At 39.3% G+C, this 24,116-nt stretch overlaps 3 protein-coding genes across 3 annotated transcripts; 2 read left to right on the forward strand and 1 right to left on the reverse strand.

Annotated features, from left to right (window-relative positions):
* Nucleotides 1-2,489: 2,489 nt before the first annotated feature.
* Nucleotides 2,490-4,793, forward strand: LOC133237354 (olfactory receptor 5W2-like). The gene is made up of 2 exons (XM_061399417.1): nt 2,490-3,267; nt 4,553-4,793. Exons 1-2 carry the CDS (start codon nt 2,514-2,516, stop codon nt 4,735-4,737), a joined length of 939 nt encoding a protein of 312 aa, XP_061255401.1. The 5' UTR covers nt 2,490-2,513; the 3' UTR covers nt 4,738-4,793.
* Nucleotides 4,794-14,639: 9,846 nt separating this feature from the next.
* On the forward strand, nt 14,640-15,634 carry LOC133237355 (olfactory receptor 5I1-like). The gene has a single exon (XM_061399418.1). It carries the CDS (start codon nt 14,702-14,704, stop codon nt 15,632-15,634), a length of 933 nt encoding a protein of 310 aa, XP_061255402.1. The 5' UTR covers nt 14,640-14,701.
* A 6,375-nt stretch (nt 15,635-22,009) lies between these two features.
* LOC133237357 (olfactory receptor 5AP2-like) lies at nt 22,010-22,873 on the reverse strand. The gene has a single exon (XM_061399419.1). The coding sequence runs from the start codon at nt 22,871-22,873 to the stop codon at nt 22,010-22,012; it is 864 nt and encodes a 287-aa protein (XP_061255403.1).
* Nucleotides 22,874-24,116: the final 1,243 nt, after the last annotated feature.

Here is a 24,116-nt window from a genome sequence, read left to right on the forward strand (position 1 = left end):
TGTAGAAAACAAAATCTAGTTATCCATAGGTAGTATATATATATATATATATATATATATATATATATGTTCAGATATTTGCTGTTTTACGAAACCTTTGCTTTGTGGATGTGTTTAATGGGATGCCTGTGTGTCTGCGTAATTTAAGGGTGAATGGTTGTGCATTTGTTTTGTAATTTACCAAATGAAAATAAAGTGCCTGTATAGGGATTTGTGAACTGGATATAAAGAACGCTGGGTGATTGGTATCATTTAACTGTATCTGTATTCCATTCACAATGAACTTACTTGTATGAAATGCCAGGTGATAAACTACATTATGATGTCTGTTAATTATTCCTGAGAGACCAAGGGTTCACCACCCAGGGACCAGACACAGAGATGGTTATATAATCGAGGTCAGGCAGGAGACAATGCTGAATCCTCCAGCAGATAGAACTGCATGCAACAAACAAGTCAGGAATTCTGGGACAGGTACTGATATCTTTCGTGTTTCTCTGATATATATTTGAGATTTCCTTAGGTTTTTAATCCTTTTTTGAAAGAAAGCATGTTATATAAACAAAGGAAGATATGAAATATACACAAAATTTCATTTTACTTACTTTTTCCAATCTTTATTTCAAATCAATATATTTGTTATTGTTGCTCAGTTGCTAAGTCATGTCTGACTCTGCAACCCCGAGGACTGTAGCACACCAGGCTTCCCAGTCCTTCATTCTCTCCCTGATTTTGCTCAAATTCATTTGCACCAAATTGTGTTGGTGATGCTATCTAACCATCTCATCCTCTGCTGCACCTTTCTCTTTTTTCCTAAATCTTTCCCAGCATCAGGGTCTTTTCCAATGAGTTGGGTTTTTTCCCAATGAGTTGGCTCTTTGCATCAGGTGGCCAAAATATTGGAGCTTCAGCTTCAGCCCTTCCAGCAAATATTGAAGGTTGATACCCTTCAACCTTCAATCCTAAGGTTGATTTCCTTTAGGATTAACTGGTTTGATCTCATTGCAGTCCAAAGGACTCTCAAGAGCCCTCTCCAGCACCACAATTTGAAAGTATCAATTCTTCAGATATACACAGATAAATATACATAGTCCAACTCTTTTGTGATCCCATGGACTGTAGCCTGCCAGGCTCCTCTGTCCATGGGATTTCCCAGGCAAGAATACTGGAGCGAGTTGCCATTTCCTCCTCCAGGGTATCTGCCTGATCCAGGGAGCAAACTCATGTCTTCTGCATCTCCTACACTGGCAGGCAAATTCTATATCACTGAACCACCTGGGAAGCCCTTTTCTTATGAGGACAGGTATGACATTGTATATCACACAGTTGGTTAGGGCAAAGTATAACAAGGGGACATAAAATTCAATGAGCCCCCCCTAAGACAAGTGACTCCCAAATCAAGGATGACCGGCCTCAGAGATATTCAAGAGAAATATGGATCAAATTAAAGAATGAAACTATTAAAATTTTTAGAGACTGGGATGGGGACACAGTTCATGCATGATTGTCTCTGAGATTCTGGGACTGTGAAAATATGAGTATTTGTATCATCTGTCTTACATAAACTGAAATTGTGTTAAATATATCATGTTAAGAAGGGTAGACTTGGTCAGAAGGATCCACACAGTAAACCACACTGCCTTTCTTGCCTCTCTGTCATCTGTGCTATCAGCATCTCTACAACTGGGTCCCAGACATTCTTCATCATCCCCCCTATGTAGCAGCAACTCTCAGAGGCGAGAATATCAGCCCTGGAATATGACTGCCTCTCCACTCTAACATTTCATACATAGGCACCCTTCCACCCTCTTACACAAAAGCTATCACCTTTATGCTCCAGTGGGTCTTCACAAACTGTCTATCTCACATATACTAAAGTTGAACAGACCTGAGAGTTTAATGGGGAAAAAGAGTTCTTGTTATGTTCAGAAACTTGCCATAGCTCTCCCTGCTCCACACTCATGGAAGATGAAGAAATTGCAAAGCAATATATTCATTATCTACATCACTCATTAACTATATTTCTCTATTACAGGATATGATAATATCTGTACATCATTGAAACAAAACAAAGCAGAGATCTTGTCAGAAGTCTAGGGTTATCTGGACCAACTAATTGTAAGAATCTTGCCTTTAATATGAGGACATAAATTCCTTAATATTAGATTGAAGTAGCAAAAATGGTCATAAACACTATACAAATTGATGTGGAAATAGCCTGATTTATCTTAGATGAATTTGTGCTGCAAACACTACAGTGGTTTACAAATGTATCATTATTATTATCTTTTTATCAGTTATATCAAGTTGGAAATATTTCCCAAAGGGTCAATTTAACTTCAATATTTCCCAAAGGGTCAATTTAACTTCAAGGCATGTTAGCATTATTTATCTCTTCTTCTAATTACTGAAATATCGAAACAAATAGCAGTTTAGCAATTAAGACAGTAAGATGATATTAACCCTCCACTTCCATTTCCTTTTTCATAACTAGGAATTTTCACGTGTGAGGGATGACTGCTGAAAACTGCACTGTGTTTGCTGACTTCATATTCTTAGGCCTTTCCCGTAGACAAGATGTACAGCAGGGGCTCTTCGTGCTCTTCCTGCTGGCTTATGGCATAACTGCAGTTGCCAATGTTGGGATGGTCCTGCTGATCAAGAGGGACCCCAGACTGCACACACCCATGTATTACTTCCTGAGCAATCTGTCCTTCTGTGACATTTGCTGTTCTTCTACTATCTCTCCCAAGATGCTGGCTGATTTCTTATCCGAGCAAAAAAGGATTCCATATGATGTATGTGCCATCCAGATGTACTTTTTTGGAGCCTTTGGAGATGTGGAATGTCTCATGTTGGCTGTCATGGCTTGTGACCGTTATGTGGCCATTTGCAATCCACTTCTTTATACAATTGCCATGTCCAGGGGAATCTGTACCCAGCTTGTGGTTATTGCCTACATCGTAGGCTTGGTTGACTCAGCAATCCATACCTGTTGTAAATTTCAGTTGTCATTCTGCAATTCCAATATCGTCAATCACTTTTTCTGTGACATCCCACCCTTATTAGCCCTCTCCTACTCAGATACATCCAGCAATGAGATTGTGATGTTCACTTTTACTGGCTGTGTTGCGGGGACCAGCATTATCCCTGTCCTCCTCTCCTACAGCTACATCATAACAACCATCCTTAGGATGAACTCAGCCGAGGGGAGATGCAAAGCTTTCTCTATATGTGCTTCCCACTTAACCGCTGTGGCTATATTTCATGGCTGCTGGGGTCCAGCCCCAGCTGATCCAGGGTATTTGAAGCGAGGACGGTGTCAGCGACTTATTTAAATATTAATTAGAGATATAAAGAGTAATAGAATGAGGATAGCTCAGCAGGAAAATTCAGTGGAGAAAAGAGGCTGAGTAGCTTGGTTTATGTGGGAGACCAATAAAACTTCAAGATAAGAAGTTTGCACCACTTACGTAGGCCGCAGGCATCCTTCCGTTCTCCCGAAGGAGAGGAGACACTGAGGCCTCCCCGGTCGGATCTTAGAAGCCCAGGCATAATTAGTAAGCATGGCAGGTTCTGCACTCCAGATGGAGACTCAGCCAGAGTTTGAGAGAGAGAGCGACATGGGGAGACCAGTATTTCAAGAAACTGATCCCAATTCTTTATTTTCCATGGTCTACTTTTATACACTGAGATGTTATGCAAAAGTCACGTGGGGTCAGCAGTCCTGACTTTTATCAAAGTCAGGTGCTTCATACAAATGTATATAGAGGTCTTAGGGGTGTTACATCATCTTCTAGCCAGGGGGCCTGCTGACAGTTTATGACCCTCTCCTTGTGACAGTGGTCAGTCAACCAGGACACTTATTTCTCCAGGGGTGATTATTCTCAAAACAGATGCCAACCAAATAAAGTTACATTCCTATAGGGTGAGGGTGTAGTGGGTTTTCATTAAGGAAAGAATTTACTTAGCCTAAGGTCTAACGTGATTAATATCAAAGGTAATACTTATTTCTTCTATATATTCATTAATGTGTGTAAGGGCAGGGGATGTGGAGACTCAGCAACAAACATTGGCTCAACAAATGAAAAACCCTTCACCAATACAATTTCTAACCAGCCCACTATACTTATACTAATAGTTTTCTAACTTCTCTAAAGAACCTGTTTTTAGAAGGTTTAAAGCATCTCGTGCCTCTCACGGTTGGGAGGCTGTGAGCAATCACGTGTGGCCGGACAAGCCTGTCAGGCAGTCTAGAGAACCTTCAGAGGAGTTTGTAGGTTGAAACACTCCTATCATGCCCAGGAATTACTATTAACTGGAGCTCTAAGATAACTCCTTCTCTGAAAGAGGTGGTGGGGGACAGCCCCCGTAAAGTCAGAGGTGTAGGTGAGAGCACAAAGTAGTAAAGTAGGCAGGCTCTGCTTATGGGGGTAGATGCTCGAGAATTTCCAGGGGGAGTCCTGAGGCTCAATCCCGCTTTTGCGTATGTTGAGCTTCCTTCCTCATGACCTTTGCCACAGGCGGAGTGCCTCACGCTGGCCCCCAACACATGGCAAACTCCTGTTCATGTATTTCAGACCCAGCGCCAGTTACTCCATGGACACAGACAAAACGGCCTCTGTCTTTTACACAGTTGTCATCCCCATGTTAAACCTACTGATCTATAGCTTAAGGAATAAGGATGTAAAAGGTGCCCTAAAAAAAGCAACCAGCACTAAATTATGTTCTGGGTGATACAGTACTTTCATCCTAAAGTATTTAAAGATTCTACGAGAAGCAGTGCAGGAACTTCGACATAGATTCTTGTAGTCTTACTAGTACAGTTTCTGAATATTTTCCACTACTTACACTTTCACCTAAATCAGTTTAGGAAACAGTCATTACACTAAACTCTCCAAACTAAGGAAGAGTAGTCATAGGGTCACTCTTCTGATTTGCAGAGAGGGTTTTTTACACCTCTTTTTTCTTTTCTTGGAGAAGTCTCAGCGAGATGTCACGCACAGAGCAACCCCCGACCCATGTTAATTTGACTTACCTTCCTAAAGGCTCCTATTTATTTATTTATTTTTAATAATAGGCTTAATAAACTTGCTGAGTCGGATGGGAGTGTTAGCGGGTCAAATTAGGTTTGCTTATATTCTTTTCATGTATTTGTTTCACCCTAATAAAGCTCCATCATAACATTTAGAAGCAAATAATTTGTAAGTAAGAATGAACGAGAAATTTCTCTCTCTAGACTAAATATTCCATAAAAGTTTGGTCCTTCCTGTCTAGTTCACTGTTGTCTACCATGTACAATGCTTAGCCTCAGGATGCAATTCAAAAATATTTATTGAATAGATGAATGAATTAGCCTGAAAAACTAATTAAAAAATTGAACCTTTGTAAATTTATCAAAAAAAAAATAATAATCATTTCCTTAATTTCATTCTAGTCTGTTCACTTTAGGTGAAATCCATCTGCACTGTTATCTTTTGCCTTAGGCAAAAATAAGAATCTGGGACAAGAATTATTTGATGTAAAAATCTGCTCAGTTTCTCTTCATTCTGCTTCATTTATTATCACCAAACATCCCCTGGTTGAGGACTTTGTTAATGAAAACTGTTGCCTGCCCCATCAGTAAACAAAGGAGGTTGTAGTCCTGAAGCTGTCATAATAATACAGCTGCCTGGTCAGTGAGCCCTGAGGGAACTCAGGATGAGAAAGCACAAAATAGGCTTTCTTAGGGTAGGCTGGCCCCAGATAGCTAAGTTCAGTTCAATTCCATTCAGTCGCTTAGTCATGTCCAACTCTTTGCAACCTCATGGACTACAGGACACCAGGCCTCCCTGTCCATCACCAACTCCTGGAGATTACTCAAGGTCATGTCCCTTGAGTCGGTGATGCCATTCCAACCATCTCCTCTGTCAACTCCTTCTCTTCCTGCCTTGAATCTTTCTCAACATCAGGGTCTTTTCCAGTGAGTCAGTTCTTTCCATCAGGTGGCCGAAATATTGGAGCTGCAGCTTCAGCATCAGTCTTTCCAATGGATATTTAGGCTTGCTTTCCTTTAGGATGGACTGGTTGGATCTCCTTGTTGTCCAAGGGACTCTCAAGATAGCGAAGATGCATATCAAAGGAACAGTGTCAGAGAGCCCAAACTGTTGCATCTTCTCATACACAGAAAAAGTGCTAAAGTCTTTAGTTTATCTGGTTTTCTTTTATCAACAATAATCTTTTGGTGTTCTGATTATCTGATCTTTTGTTGCAAAATCTTCTGTCTCTCCTGGCTCCCCCTTGCCTCTTCAGAACTCACCTCTACAGAACAGTTTCTTAGCACTATCTGAGATGCTGTGTCCCAGGCTTGAAGTCCTCAGAATGTCTGCCCAATAAAATATAACTCTCAACTTTTAGTTTGTGCATTTTTTTCCAGTGGACAATTTCATCTCCCCAGGGGGTTCATAGCATTACACTAGGTAAAATTGAAAAAGAAGAAAGAAACTGAATGCCCTGTTGATATAATTTAAGTTGTAAAAGAAGAGCTATTAATAAAAATATATTCCCCTTGTGAGGGGTGGGCTGGGGAGAAAGAAGCAGTAGTTATGTTAGCATACCATGTGTAATGATTTATGCAGTCTCTCTACATAACTATGTAATAAATTGGAATAATATTCGAAACAAAATTATAAAGTTCTGTTCTCCTGATATTCAATTAGCAATTAATCCAGCTGTAAAAATGAAACACAATTTCAGGTTCTTGGAAATCTATTTTTTTATTAAAATATAGTTGATTGACAAAGTTGTATTAGTTACAGGTGTACAGCAAAGTGATTCATATCACTTTTTTTGCATATGTTGTTGTTATTTAATCACTAAGTCACATGTGACTCTTTTGTTACCCCATGGACCATAGCCACGCTTCTTTGTCCATGGGATTTTCCAGGCAAGTATACTGGAGTGGGCTGCCATTTCCTTCTTCAGGGGATCTTTCTGACCCAGGGATTAAACCAGTGTCTCCTGCTAAGCCCATATTTATATATATATATATATATTTATATATACTGGTGACTAAGAAGGTAAAGAATCTGCCTGCCAATGCAGGAAAAAACAATTAATTTAGCACACACTTGCATTCCCAACACCATTTTCTGCTGTTTAAGACAAAGCATTTGGTTCTCATCACCCTCAGGCTGTCATTTCCTTCTTCCCCACTGGAAGCCTGCATCTGCCAAGGCCTATGTATGTCACCACTGATCTGCATAGACAGAACCGTCTCTGTCATGTAGTTTCCACTGCTATGGGTGAGCTGAGGGCTGGCTTTATAGACAGTGCACCGTCCACTGTGCGAGGCTCCCCTCTGCCCCATCTGGAGTAAAGGGGGCACACTGACTGCTCCTCCAACTTGTCTGTAAAGCAAACACAGGAAGGTTATTCTGTATTTCTTTACGTGGCTTCACATAAATAATCTGGCCACTCTCTTACCTGCAAATTGTAGGAATTCGTGTGAATTTCTCATTCATTTATAATTTCATTGTGCTTCATTTTACTGTGTTGTGTGCTACTCAGTTGTGTCCGATTCTTTGTGATCCCACGGACTGTAACCCACAAGTCTCCCCTGTCCATTGGATTATCCAAGCAAGGATCCTGGAGTGGGTTGCCATTACCTCCTCCAGAGGATCTTCCCAACCCAAAGACAGAACCCTTGTCTCCTGTGGCTCCTGTATTGGCAAGCAGACTCTTTATCACTGAGCCACCAAGGAAGCCCATACACACACACACAGGCAACATTGCTCTAAATCTCGTTTCAATACTTGGATCACACAATGAAATTTTCAATCTCCAATCAATTTCTTATTTTTGTTCCTGTTTTGTCTCTCATTCAGTATTCTCTGTTTGCGAAATTCTTCATATGGAGTTCCATTTATCCTCCCTTTCTCTGTTTTGTATCCAGCACACCAGCTGGCACACATACATAGAGTAAATGTTTGTGTTGAGTTAAGATTATCAGGTCAATTCTGACCTTGCTGCTGCTAAGTCGCTTCAGTCGTGTCTGACTTTGTGCTACCCCATAGATGGCGGCCCACCAGGCTCCCCCGTCCCTGGGGTTCTCCAGGCAAGAAAACTGGAGTGAGCTGCCATTTCCTTCCCCAATGCATGAAAGTGAAAAGGGAAAGTGAAGTCTCTCAGTCGTGTCCGATTCTTAGCGACCCCGTGGACTGCAGCCTACCAGGCTCCTCCATCCATGAGATTTTCCAGGCAAGAGTACTGGAGTGGGGTGCCATTGCCTTCTCCAAATTCTGACCTTGGATGGCCAAAATTCCACTTGAATGTGATGCACAGATAACACATATTGGAGTCAATTTCATTCATCATTGACTTTCTCATGAAGTGAAATTAAATGTCTGCTGTCATATCCATAAACAAGAAATGACACAGCCATCCATGGTTTCTTGCCTCCAAATGTGAATGAGGGCTCCCAAAACTGAGAGCCAGCAGACGCTGCCACCCACACAGGTGTTTGCTGAGAGCTCAGGGAATGCACGCAGCAGCCATCTGCCACATCGGCCATGCCTTAAGGTGAGCGAGGAATTAAGGGTGCAAACAACAAGGAGATAGAATTTGGCTCCAAATAGCAAGCTCTGGGAGTTGGTGATGGACAAGGAAGCCTGGCATGCTGCAGGCCATGGGATCTGGACAGGACTGAGTGACTGAACTGAACTGAGCTGAAGTGCATATGAAAGGAGTGAATTCAGTGAGCCCAGAGGCTTGCATCTTTCTATATGTAGACGAAAAATAAACTCCTTAACTTGATATCTGATTTTCTCTACCTCACAATAGTCTCTGATGTTCCGATTCCCTGTCCCCTTTGTTGCAAACTTGGGTGTACCCTGACTCCCCCTCCTGCCTCCTTGAGTGGTTTTCTCATGACTACTGAGATGCTGCCTCCTGGCCTCAGAGGTCTTAACATTCCCATCAAGTAAAATCTCCACTTTTAGGTTGTGACTATATTATTTTTTAGTTGACAGTGTCTACTTAAAGACCTTCTAATTCTCAATTCGTGTATGGGTATATTTGGCTTCATTTCAGTTCACCACTGTCCTGTCACATAGAACTTCTATTAATTGATAAATTGCTTTGAACAGGTCAAATCAGATAGCAACTATCATCCTCCAACTTTATGTATAACAATCTACCATTTTGAAAGTCATAATATATTTTTGCTTGAGATGTTCTTAAGATATAGAAAAACACATTACATCATTTCCTTGGTGTGTACTCGACTCCTCAGTAGAACTCTAATTGCTCAGGTAAGTTTTCCCTTTGGGATTTGGATATCAGAGTGTGTGATCCTGAGATCTGAGATTAGAAAGCTAATCTCAAAAGCTTCAAAGCAATATATAAAAGATCTTGCATTACCCTAAGGAACTGCAGCCTTCCTAAGGAAGGCACAGATTTCTTCTATGAACACAGAAGACCCGCCCAAATCAGGTTGCAAAAATTAGACCATGGATCAGTTTTTCTTTTTAAATCTTTAAGTCCTAAAGTTGATTTTTCCCGTGAAAAATGAACTGATACTGACAACAGTGTAGTAAGAAGGTGAATGAAAAAGATAATAATTTGGTAAGTGTTCTTACCTTAATCCTAGGCTATTAGAACTTGATGGGGTTTTAAGTGCTTATCTTACTTTTTTATTTTTATTTTTTTTTACTAACAGCTCAGTCATGTCCAACTCTTTGAGACCCCATGGACTATAACCTGCCAGGCTCCTTGTTGATGGGTTTTGCCAGGCAAGAATACTGGAGTGGGTTCTTATTTCCTTCTCCAGGGGATCTTCCCAACCTAGAGATCAAACCCAGGTCTGCTGTATTGCAGGCAGACTTTTCTTCTCTGAGGCACTAGGGAAGCTCGCTGGTTTTGAGGATAAACATACTTAGGGTAATACAGGTTTTAAATTCTGAAAATATATCTAACAAAAACAACAGCAGAAACAAAACCCTAATGTTTGACACACGATAGTGTTAGAGAATCTGCCTGCCCACGCAGGAGACATGGGTGTGATCTCTGCATCAGGAAGATCCCCTGGAGAAGGAAATGGCAACCCATTCCAGGATTCTTGCCTGGGAAACTGCAAGGACAGAGAAGCCTGGTGGGCCACAGTCCACGGGGTCGCAAAAGAGCAGGACAAGACTTTGCAACTAAACAACAACAAGAGCAAACCTTAAAACAAACCTCCCCATCACTGGACTCTGACTGGGAATCAGAATTAAACACTGTGCTCATTGTATATTATTTATTTTTAAGAATGGATGGAGCTATATATCAACTACAGCTGAATTGATTTTTATATTATATTATTTGTCCTATCTTATGGTAATGCATTGATACCAACAACTGTCAATACACAAGCAAAAGGATTCAGGCAGATAAGAGGGCTGACTTTAAGGGAGAAGGAAAAAATGTTTTAAAAAATAATGATATTACTCAGCCATTAAAAATAATGCAATAGTGCCATTTGCAGCAGCATGCATGGACCTAGAGAGGTCAGACTGAGTGAAGTAATTCAGACAGAGAAGGAGAAATATCATATGACATCCTTTATATGTGGAACCTAAGAAGAGTTGATGCAGTGAACGTATAAAAACAGAGACTTACAGACTCAGAGAATGACCTTATGGTTACCAGTGGAAAAGAGTAGCGGGAGGAGAATGGGACCTGGGGGTGAGCATGCACACACCGCTGTAGTAAAAATGGACAATCAGCAAGGACCTACTGTACAGCACAGGGAACTCTGTGCAATGTTATGTGGCTGCCTGGAAGGATGGAAGTTTGAGGGGGATGGACACGTGCATGTGTATGGCTGAGTCCTTCTCTGTTCACCTTAAACTACCACAGCATTGTTTGTTAATCAGATATACCTCAATACAAAATGAAAAGCTTAAAGAAATTAAAATAAAATGAAAAAATAAAAAGTGACTAAGGACTTCCCTGGCAGGTGAGCACATTGAGTTTTGGGGAAATAACTATATTATTTACAGTCATCTTCTAAGCTCCACCATTTCTAACATTTCCATTTCTGGGAAGGTAGTGTTTATTGAAGAATGTCCAGTGTACAGAATGTCCAAACTCTGGACCTGTTCTTGGATTGCAAAGCTATGCAGTCCTGGACTATTCATTGGGCTGAAATCATCAATTCCTCCTCAATAAAATGGAGAGATGATTAGCACTGTTTAAAGAACTGTGAGAATTAAATTCGATGAGAAAGGTTACTTTGAAAATTATAAGATGCAAATGCGTTAATGTCAGATACACACATTTACCCAGAATTTGCCTAATCTACATAGAAACAGAACAGATGCAGAAAAATAGGTGTTGAGCAATGCAGTGTGGCTGTAGTTCATTTTCCGTGCCCCAAAAATAGCTTCACAGATAGTTGTGCTTATTAACTCTAAATGTATACACAGTTTTAATAAGACATTTAGTTTTGTTAAGATCTTGGAACAAATTGAGGATAGGATGGGAGGTTAAGATTTTAGTAATGTGCTTAGATTATGTTCTGAGACAGAGAATATGAGATGACAATGAAAATGTTTTCAAATCTGAAGTTATTTAAATACTGAGTTTGTAAGAGCCATGAATAATGTAAATTGTTAAAGAAAAATATACATGTGTATATAACATATATGCACACATATTTAACTTATCTCTAACTTTTATAGGCAGGAACAGTGAGGTACAGGGAGACCTGGCACGCTGCAGTCCCTGGAATCCTAAAGAATCAAACATGTAAAATATCATGTATGAAACGAGACACCAGTCCAGGTTTGATGCACGATACTGGATGCTTGGGGCTAGTGCACTGGCACAACCCAGAGGGATGGTATGAGGAGGGAGGAGGGAGGAGGGAAGAGGGAGGAGGGAGGAGGGAGGAGGGTTCAGGATGGGGAACACATGTATACCTGTGGCGGATTCATTTTGATATTTGGCAAAACTAATACAATTATGTAAAGTTTAAAAATAAAATAAAATTTAAAAAAAGAAAAGAATCAAACACTATTTAACGACTGAAGAACAATAACAATGCATATAGCATGTACAGGCATCAGAGATTGTACTTACTTTATTCAATATGTAACATGTTATGAAATGTGCACAACATAATTCAAAGAACCACAATATTGTGAATCAGGAATTCACAAATAAACTGACAAATAGATGTAAAGCTGGATTTTTACCATCAGAGGGGAGAGAAATCAATCATCTCTATCCTGGGCAAAATGTGCCTGTCTATAGACAAGCGTCACTTGCACTGCTATGCGTTATCTACAATTTACAGAGCTGTGGACTAAAGCAATGACAAGGAAGTGCAGAGATAACACAGAGAGGTGGGTAGGTGAGCATTTATAACATCTTTTATCATTTTAATCAAAGGGGCCATCCAAGATTCCTGAATATTATTATTGTATTGCCTAGATGAATTTAATAAATATGCAAGCATTTGGATTTCTCTAGTTGTATTTCATAGCTTGGATTTCAGATAACATAAAGTAGATATATGGAATACCACAGAATTACTATGTTGTCAACTTTAGAAGCTTCTGCACAACAAAGGAAACTATAAGCAAGGTGAAAAGACAGCCTTCAGAATGGGAGAAAATAATAGCAAATGAAGCAACTGACAAGCAACTATTCTTAAAAATATACAAGCAACTCCTGCAGCTCAATTCCAGAAAAATAAACGACCCAATCAAAAAATGGGCCAAAGAACTAAACAGACATTTCTCCAAAGAAGACATACAGATGGCTAACAAACACATGAAAAGATGCTCAACATCACTCATTATCAGAGAAATGCAAATCAAAACCACAGTGAGGTACCATTTCACACCAGTCAGAATGGCTGCAATCCAAAAGTCTACAAGCAATAAATGCTGGAGAGGGTGTGGAGAAAAGGGAACCCTCTTACACTGTTGGTGGGAATGCAAACTAGTACAGCCACTATGGAGAACAGTGTAGATATTCCTTAAAAAACTGGAAATAGAACTGCCTTATGACCCAGCAATCCCACTGCTGAGCATACACACCAAGGAAACCAGAATGGAAAGAGACACATGTACCCTAATGTTCATCGCAGCACTGTTTATAATAGCCAGGACATGAAAGCAACCTAGATGTCCATCAGCAGATGAATGGAAAAGAAAGCTGTGGTACATATACACAATGGAGTATTACTCAGCCATTAAAAAGAATACCTTTGAATCAGTTCTAATGAGGTGGATGAAACTGGAGCCATTGTACAAAGTAAACCAGAAAGAAAAACACCAATACGGTATACTAATATATGGAATTTAGAAAGATGGTAACAATAATCTTGTATGCGAGACAGCAAAAGAGACACAGATGTATTGAACAGTCTTTTGGACTCTGTGGGAGAAGGAGAGGGTGGGATGATTTGGGGGAATGGCATTGAAACATGTATAATATCATATAAGAAATGGATTGCCAGTCCAGGTTCGATACAGGATGCTTGGGGCTGGTGCACTGGGATGACCCAGAGGGATGGTACGGGGAGGGAGCTGGGAGGGGGGTTCAGGATGGGGAACACGTGTACGCCTGTGGTGGATTCATGTTGATGTGTGGCAGAACCAATACAATATTGTAAAGTAATTAGCCTTCAATTAAAATAAATACATTTAAATTAAAAAAAAAAGAATAGTGAATGAACAAGATGGTGAAGATATTGGGACTAGAAGGAAATGTAATACGATTTGATGAGGAAGGCACTGTCCTTTTCATTTTATAGGTGATGAAGCTAAAATTCTGTGATTGCTTGGCCTGTCAAAGACTTTATAACTGCTAAGAGGCAGAGTTAGGATTTAGTTACTTACATAACTAATTCTGAATCTTACCTCCTTCTATTTCATCAGTGGATTTCAAGAAACTTTAACTAGTTTCTTTAGTCCTCAGAGGCAAATTCTCAGCTCAAGGTGAGAAATAAAGAACTTCTACTCCTCTACATGTATAAGGCTTCAACTGAAATAGAAATGTATCTATTTGTTGTGTAAATAAACCTACCACAAAGAGAAAGAGAGGCTAGTTACTCAGTTTGCTATGTATCAATGTAACTAACCTCAATCACTTGATGTTGGTGACAGATGAGAGAGTTGATGAAATTAAGAAATTCAGAGTTCACCGGCTGGTTTGATGGTGTCTCATTTAATAAATTATGGTGTCTCATTTAATAAATTATATATATATATATATATATATATATATAAAGCACAACTGAGCAACTGAACTGAACTGATATATATATATATATATATATCTTTAAGAAATAGAAGTATAAACAATCAATTCAATTAAATAAACTATCTCAAGGAATTCCCTGGCCATCCAGTGGTTAAGACTTTGTTCTTTCAGTATAAAGTACATGGGTTCCATTGCTCATAGGGAACTAAGGTCCTGCAAGCTACATGTCTCTGCCAAACATTAAAAAAAAAAAAAGCAATTAACTAATTTTTTAAAAAGTACTTCAGTTGAAAAGCTATGCTTATACTAAATTTTATTTATGCCTAAGTGTTATGAGGGTACCCAAGTGGATTTAGAATTACTGTTCTAACTACTTCAATTATTTTTCTTTGTAGATAATCTTCAGGTTATTATCAACATCCCCATCGGTACCCTGCTGAAATCCCAACCTCCAGGAACCCTGCAGAGAATGGAGGTGGAGAACAGCAGTGTGAAGCCACAGTTCTTTCTCTTGGGATTCAGTGACCACCCGGAACTGCAGAGTGCTCTTTTTGCTGTGTTTTTGTCCATCTACTCTGTTACCCTGATGGGCAACCTTGGGATGATTTTATTAATCACAGCCAGTCCCCCTTTGCACACCCCTATGTACTTTTTTCTCTGCATCTTGTCTTTCGTAGACGCCTGCTACTCTTCAGTCATTGCCCCCAAGTTACTTGTGGACTTAGTTTCTGATAAGAAGACCATTTCTTACAACGGCTGTGCTGCACAGTTATATTTCTTCTGCTTTTTGGTGGACACAGAGTCTTTTCTCTTGACTGTCATGGCTTATGACCGGTATATAGCCATCTGCAACCCCCTGCTTTACACTGTTATTATGTCCAAGAGGATTTGCTGCCAGCTTGCAATTGGAGCGTTTTTAGGGGGCACCATGAGCTCAGTGATTCACACCACTAATACCTTTCACCTGTCTTTCTGCTCCAATGAAATTAACCATTTCTTTTGTGACATCTCCCCTCTCTTCTCTCTGTCCTGCACTGACGCCTACATCCATGACATTGTACTGGTGGTCTTTGCTAGTTTAGTGGAAGCCCTCTGCCTTCTAACAGTTCTCCTTTCTTATATCCTCATCATAGCAGCCATTCTTAAAACAGGTTCTGCCGAAGGAAGAAGAAAAGGATTCTCCACTTGTGCATCCCATCTGATTGTGGTTTCTATCTACCATGGTACCCTGATCTTCATTTATTTGCGTCCCAGTGCTGGCCATTCACTGGATATTGATAAAGTGACCTCTGTGTTCTATACATTGATTATACCTATGCTGAACCCCCTGATTTACAGTCTGAGGAACAAAGACGTGAAAAATGCTTTTAGGAAAATGATTAGCAGGAAATTTCTTTCTTAAGAAAGGATGAAACTGAGGCTGATAACTTTTCTACCTTGTTTCTTGACCTTTAGTTTTAACTAATGGAAAAGTCAGTTTAATATGGGTGTTCCCTAATTCTACAGGCAATGAAGCCTCAACCACAAAATTGGGCCAGAGGCTAATATTAGAGCCAGGCTCTGTTACATATGTCTAACTCTTTATCATTTTAAGGTTGATTTTTTTTCACACTCATTCATTGTTGGTGGAAGTTTAAATTAGTCTTCTTTATGGAAGATAATTTGCTATTATTTGAATGAAATATATAATTCACCTGGAATTTGAAAATTAAATATGCAAGTATCATTTAAACCAGTAAGTCTAGCAATTGAACCTGGAAAAGTTTACCACTTTCAAAGTATTCATTGCATCAGAGTTTATAATCAGTTCAGTTCAGTTCATCTGTTTAGTTGTGTACTACTCTTTGCAACCCCATGGACAGCAGCACACCAGGCTTCCCTGTCCATCACCAACTCCCAGAGCTTACTCAAACTCATGTCACCGAATCAGTGACACCATCCAACCATCTCATTCTCTGTCATCCCCTTCTCCTCCCCTCTACAATCTTTCCCAGCATCAGGGAAAATAATCTAAATATCTACCAATAGGAAATAGGCTAAATGAAATAAATTTGAACTTTTATATTTTTTCCTCAGGAGTGTATTTACCCTTTGTGTAATATTCTATATTTCATATTCTTACTATTTGTTTCTCTCTTTTTTTTATTTGTTTCTCATTTTGTTATTACTGTTTTACTCAATATTGGTTAAGCTTTTGATATATATTGCAGCACTCTTTTGTGAAATTTTATAAATGAAATTCACTGAGATTCTTTGTTAATTAATTTGATTTCCATGGCAGTATGTGTAGATGGTAGAGGCTTCTCTGAGGCTCAGTGATAAAGAACCCGCTTGCCAAATGGCAGGAGACACAGGTTTGATCTCCGAGTCAGAAAGATCCCTTGGAGGGGGAAGTGGCAACCTATTCCAGTATTCTTACCTGTGAAATTGCATGGACAGAAGAGCATGGCTGCAGCCTATGAGGCCACAGAAGAGTCAGAGAAGACTTGTGACTAAACAATAGCAACCACATGCAGATTGAAGCTTAACTGTCCAAATTGTACTCACACTGAAAAGGCTTTTTCAAAAAAAAAAAAAAAGAGAGAGAGAGAAAGAAAGAAAAGAAAAGAAAGAAAGAAAGAAAAGAAAGAAGCCTCCCTCAAATATTAAGTCCTACATGACATTTTTTCCCCTGCCATCCATTTCAATTATGATGGTAACTCATATTCTAAACCTCACTAAATTCTATAATAATGTCATTTGTATCTGTAGTTATACCCCTGTATTGAATTTCACTTCAGTTCAGTCGCTCAGTCCTGTCCGACTCTTTGCGACCCCATGGACTGCAGCACGCCAGGCCTCCCTGTCCATCACCAACTCCACAAGCTTGCTCAAACTCATGACCATCATGTAGGTGATGCCATCCAACCATCTCATCCTCTGTTGTCCCCATCTCCTCCTGCCTTTAATCTTTCCCAGCATCAGGGTCTTTTCCAATGAGTCAGTTCTACACGTCAGGTGTCCAAAGTATTGAAGTTTCAGCTTTAGCATCAGTCCTTTCAAAGAATATTCAGGACTGATTTCCTTTAGGATTGACTGGTTGGGTCTCCTTGCATTCCAAGGGACTCTCAAGAGTCTTCTCCAACACTACAGTTCAAAAGCATCGAATCTTCAGAGTTCAGTTTTCTTTACTGTCCAACTCTCACATCCATACCTGACTACTGGAAAAACCATAGCTTTGTTGACAAAGTAATTTCTCTGCTTTTTATTTTTATTTTTTTTAATTTTATTTTATTTTTAAACTTTACATAATTGTATTAGTTTTGCCAAATATCAAAATGAATCCGCCACAGGCATACATGTGTTCCCCATCCTGAACCCTCCTCCCTCCTCCCTCCCCACACCATCCCTCTGGGTCGTCCCAGTGCACCAGCCCCAAGCATCGAGTATCGCGCATCAAACCTGGACTGGCAACTCGTTTCTTACATGATATTCTACATGTTTCAATGTCACTGTCCCAAATCTTCCCACCCTCTCCCTCTCCCACAGAGTCCATAAGACTGTTCTATACATCAGTGTCTCTTTTGCTGTCTCGTACACCAGGTTATTGTTACCATCTTTCTAAATTCCATATATATGCGTTAGTACTCTGCTTTTTAATATGCTGTCTAGGTTGGTCATAGCTTTTCTTCCAAAGAACAAGTATCTTTTAACTTCATGGCTGCAGTCATCATCTGCAGTGATTTTGGAGCCCCCCCAAATAAAGTCAGCCACTGTTTCCACTGGTTTTCCATCTATTTGCCATGAAGTGATGGGACTGGATGACATGATCTTAGTTTTCTGAATGTTGAGTTTTAAGCCAACTTTTTCACTCTCTTTCACTTTCATCAAGAGACTCTTTAGTTCCTCTTCACTTTCTGCCATAAGGGTGGTGTCATCTGCATATCTGAGGTTATTGATATTTCTGTCAGCACTCTTGATTCCAGCTTGTGCCTCTTCCATCCCAGTGTTTCTCATGATGTACTCTGCATATCCTCTGTAAACACTATTAAATCAAAACTTTGAAAAGATATAGAAAAGGGATTTGTTTCATTAAATATATATTTTTAAAATGGTCAGTGAAGCTAATTTTACATGATATGAATGGGCTTCATTATTATAATGATCAGAAATGTCCAAGTCTTTGCAACCCCATGAGCATAGGCTCTTCTGTCCATGGAATTTTCTAGGCAAGAATACAGGGGTGGGGTGCCATTCAGCATTCCAGGGAACCTTCCCAACCCAGGGATTGAACTCACACCTCTTGCATCTCCTGCACTGGCAGGCTGATTCCTTATCACTGGTGCTGAAACAGGAAAGCAGGTTCTATTCGTGGAGCCGAGGAATGAACTCCACAAACTAGCAAACACTCACATAGGCAAAGTTTATTTTAAAAGATAGAGATGCAAAGCCCTTAGCATAGACACTGACAGGGGGAGAAGAGGCCCCAAAAGGTGGGGATTACAACAGCTTTATATATTTATTACTATTGATCTGTACATTTTTGGTTGACTTGCAACTTTAATATGCATCATTTTTGACCAATTAGCTTAAACTTCACAACATCCAGTTTGTCATTTTTATGGCTTTCTTGGATCCCCAATTTTCTCGGTTTTTCCAAACATTGTGACACTGTTCCTTGACACTTTCTTAAGACCCCAGGCCATTATTTAGGGGCTAGATATAAATGTTTAGGAGCTAATTGTCTACCTGGAGCTTTTCTCCTTGATAGATTAAACAGTAGTTCATGATTGTATTGTCCTGGGTTTGAATGTTTTATGTTACCAGACCAGGGAGGCATTCCTCTGAATGCCTGGAAATTGGAAAAGGGAGTGAGATGCTTACTTGAGAAGAAAAAAATTGAAATAAAAAAAAAAAAAACAGGAATTGAGTTTTCAAAGTCTTACACTGTCTGGAAATTTCTGGCTCAGCACCACCTGAGAAGCCTAATGTTTGCAGATATAAATACTTCCACATGTTCTTAATAAATTTCATTGGGTGTGAAGAGCTTTAGAGAGTGATTGAGAGTTCCTGATATGTGCTATATTCTATGAACTACAAATAATTTGAAATCATGAGAGAAAATATTGAAGAAACAATAAAATACATTTGTCTAAAATTCCAATTTGTATTAGAATTCTAATTCAAATAATCTGCTGAAAGTTCCAAGTTTTTTAATATGTTGTTTCCTTCAAATGATATCTTGATTATAAAATCATCAGCACCAAAGGCATATTGAACATAAGTGATCAGGACCTAACTTAAATAAAAATCTGTATAAGCAATTGCTCTCTCCTCCTAAAATTATAAAGAGTGCCTCCATGTTCCTTTCATGGCCACAACCTAAGATAAAATGAATGCTTCTGAGAACTTTAAATTGTGTTGTTTTCACAACTGGATTAATTGCTAATTGAATACAGGCAGAACAGAATACGCAGTTAATTAAGCTTTTGGAAAATATTTCAGGGATTAACTAGCATACAATAATTTAGCACTACACAATTGTGATAACCACTGTTAAAATTTTGTTTAGAATATTATTCCAGTTTATTTGATACTTTCATAGATAACATAATCACTATATCAGTTCAGTCAGTTCAGTCACTCAGTCATGTCCGACTCTTTGTGACCCCGTGAATCACAGCACACCAGGCCTCCCTGTCCATCACCAACTCCCGGAGTTCACTCAGACTCATGTCCATCGAGTCAGTGATGCCATCCAGCCATCTCATCCTCTGCCGTCCCCTTCTCCTCCTGCCCCCAATCCCTCCCAGCATCAGAGTCTTTTCCAATGAGTCAACTCTTTGCATGAGGTGGACAAAGTACTGGAGCTTCAGCTTTAGCATCATTCCTTCCAAAGAAATCCCAGGGCTGATCTCCTTCAGAATGGACTGGTTGGATCTCCTTGCAGTCCAAGGGACTCTCAAGAGTCTTTTCCAACACCACAGTTCAGAAGCATCCATTCTTCAGTGCTCAGCCTTCTTCACAGTCCAACTCTCACATCCATACATGACCACCGGAAAAACCATAGCCTTGACTAGATGGACCTTTGCTGGCAAAGTAATGTCTCTGCTTTTCAATATGCTATCTAGGTTGGTCATAACTTTCCTCCCAAGGAGTAAGCGTCTTTTAATTTCATGGCTGCAGTCACCTTCTGCAGTGATTTTGGAGCCCCCAAAAATAAAGTCTGACACTATTTCCACTGTTTCCCCATCTATTTCCCATGAAGTGATGGGAGCAGATGCCATGATCTTCGTTTTCTCAATGTTCAGTTTTAAGCCAACTTTTTCACTCTCCTCTTTCACCTTCATCAAGAGGCTTTTGAGTTCCTCTTCACTTTCTGCCATAAAGGTGGTGTCATCTGCATATCTGAGGTTATTGATATTTCTCTCAGCAATCTTGATTCCAGCTTGTGTTTCTTCCAGCCCAGCGTTTCTCATGATGTACTCTGCATAGTTCAATAAGCAGGGTGACAATATACAGCCTTGATGTACTCCTTTTCCTATTTGGAACCAGTCCATTGTTCCATGTCCAGTTCTAACTGTTGTGTCCTGACCTGCATACAGGTTTCTCAAGAGGCAATCACTATATAATATATATATCATATAATCACTATATATAGCATGCTAATATAACTAATACTTTGTTCCTCCCCTACAAAGGGAACTATGTTTATGTTAATATATGATTTAACATATATGGCTTATGATTTAAACTATATTATGGGACCTTTCAGTTTATTTGTTTACTTATTTTCATTATTAACTAGTGTAATGCTATGAACCCAGTGAGGAGACGGAGTCCTCTTTGGTGTCCTTTGGAGGATCAGGGGATGTGCTGACATAATTAAGGCAGAATGAAGAGTTTTACAACAAATAATTCCTGTCTCTGACTCTCATTTCTGTATAGGGCAAAATAAAACATATGCAAATAGATTTCACCTAAAGTGAACATGGTAGGATAAAATCAAAGAAAAGAGAAATTTTTTGATTAAGTTACAAAGATTCAATTTTAGATTAATTGTTCTGGCTATACTTATTCATTTGTTGTTCAATAAGTATTTTTGAATTGAATTCTCAGGTCAAACACTGTAAGTGGCATAGTAGAAAAAATGGTGAACAGGAAAGTAAGTGTCATGCTTTTATGGAATATTTAGACATGGAGGGAGGTTTCTTGTTTATTCTTATTTATTTACTACTTACTTCTATGTGTTATGATGGAATATTTACAGGGTGATGCAAGTACATAAAAAGGGTATAAACAAAACTAATTTGATACAGTAACACTCTCTCCTGACTGAGCATGTCTATTAAGCCTACTGTTTTTTAAAAAAATGGAGCCTTTAGGGAAGTAAGTTTAACTGACATGGATAGAGCAGTTGCTCTTCTCACGATACCTCATTAGGGCCTCTCAGGAACAGAGAAAAGAGATGTAAAAAAGACCTTTTGTGCAAAACAGCAGAGAGACCCTATTGCTACTCTTCCTTAGTTTGGAGAGAAGATTAAGATCATTAAGGCCTGCTCCCTACACTCAATTTAGGCACAATTGAAAATAATGGGAAACATTCAGAAGGTTGTACTGGTGGGTTATAGGAACTGATGTCAAAGTACTAGAGCTTCAGCTCTCAGAATCTTTAGAGATTTAAAGAACAAAGGTCAAGAAACAGGGTAGAAAAGCTGTCAGTCTCAGTTTTATCGTTTCTTAAGAAAGAAATTTTCTGCTAATCATTTTCCTGAAGGCATTTTTTGCATATTTGTTCCTAAGGCTGTAAATTCAGGGATTTAACGTAGGTGTAGAACACAGAGGTCACTTTATCAATAGCCATTGCATGGCCAGTGCCAGGGCACAAATAAATGAAGATCAGGGTACCATGGTAGATAGAGACCACGGTCAGATGGGATGCACAAGTGGAGAATCCCTTTCTTCTTCCCTCGGCAGAACCTGTTTTAAGAATGGCTGCTATGATGAGGATATAGGAGAGGAGAACTGTTAGAAGGCAGCGGGCTTCCACTAAACTAGCGAAGACCACCAGTACAACGTCATGGATGTAAGTGTCAGTGCAGGACAGAGAGAAGAGAGGGGAGGTGTCACAAAAGAAATGGTTAATTTCATTGGAGCAGAAAGACAGGTGAAAGGTATTAGTGGTGTGGATGATTGAGCTCATGGTGCCTCCCAGAAACGCTCCAGTTGCAAGCTGGCAGCAAATCCTCTTGGACATAATAACAGTGTAAAGCAGGGGGTTGCAGATGGCTATATACCGGTCATAAGCCATGACAGTCAAGAGAAAAGACTCTGTGTCCACTGAACAGCAGAAGAAATATAACTGTGCAGCACAGCCATTGTAAGAAATGATCTTCTTATCAGAAACTAAGTCCACAAGTAATTTGGGGGCAATGACTGAAGAGCAGCAGGCGTCTATGAAAGACAAGATGCGGAGATAAAAGTACATAGGGGTGTGCAAAGGGGGACTGGCTGTGATTAATAAAATCATCCCAAGGTTGCCCATCAGGGTAACAGAGTAGATGGACAAAAGCACAGCCGAAAGAGCACTCTGCAGTTCCGGGTGGTCACTGAATCCCAAGAGAAAGAACTGTGGCTTCACAGTGCTGTTCTCCACCTCCATTCTCTGCAGGGTTCCTGGAGGTTGGGATTTTGACAGGGTACTGATGTTTATAATAACCTGAAGAGTCAGAAAAAAGTAAATATGAAAACGGCTAAAGTAATCAGAACATTAATTCTAAATCCACTTGGGCATCCTGGTAACCCCTAGGCATATGAACAGTAAGCACAGAAAATGTACGTATTTCCAGTTGAAATGATAACTTGCTGCTTCTATTCCTTAAAGCTATCATTTTCCACATTAGATGACAGCATCAAACCAGTGGGTGAATTCTAATCTCTGAACCTCTTACTTTCATTTACTCTCTCATCTTTCACCAATGTGAATGATCATGGTTAATCACCTTGCATATAGCAAACTCTGAGTAACTCACTTCTGTTCCATTTTGCAGTATTTTTTTACTTGCACAACAAATTAAGGTATTTCTATTTCAGTCGAAACCTTGCCTAGTTAGATGAGTCAAAGTACTTTATCTCTCATACACTGAGAAGCAACTTTGCCTCTGAAGAACAAAGGAACTTCTAAGAGTTGCTTGTAAAATAGAAAGAGAAAATATTCAGAATTAGTTACTGAATCAGTAACAGAATTAGCAACTGAATCCTAACTCTACTGCTCAGCAGTTGCAATTCTTTAGGCAGGCCAAGTAATCACTAAGTTTAAGTTTCATCATCATTAGTATGAGAATGACAGTGCCTGTCTCATCAAATTATATGTTAAATGAGTTTTCTTCTACAGTTAAATATCTTTAGCATCTCATTGATTCACTGTTCTAAAGTTGGCAACATATTAATAGGAGTTAGTACATCCATTTTTTATTTTTTAGATTATAAACCAAGCTATGGAATCTGACTAGAGAAATTTGCATGCTTGGACAATTACTGAATTAATCCAGGCAATATAATGGTAGTATTCAGGAATATTTCAATGTTTAATGCTAAATTGTAACAGATGTTTAAAAAGGGTCACCTACCCACTTCTCTTAATGATGTCTGTGTTCTCTTGTCATTGCACTAATCTACAGCTCTGTAAATTGTAAATAACCCAGAGAAATGCACATGATACTTGTTTACAGACAGGTGCATTTTTTTTTCCAGCATACGTACAACTGATTTGCTCTGTAGTGGAAGGCAGTTTTGTATCTATTATCAGTTTATTTGTGAATTCCTGATTTATAATATTGTGATTCTTTGAATTATCTTTTGTAACACTTATAGCATCTTAATGAATGAAATAAATAAAATCTTTT

The sequence above is a fragment of the Bos javanicus genome, chromosome 24 (genome assembly GCF_032452875.1).
Source record: "Bos javanicus breed banteng chromosome 24, ARS-OSU_banteng_1.0, whole genome shotgun sequence".
NCBI classification, from domain to species: Eukaryota; Metazoa; Chordata; class Mammalia; order Artiodactyla; family Bovidae; genus Bos; species Bos javanicus.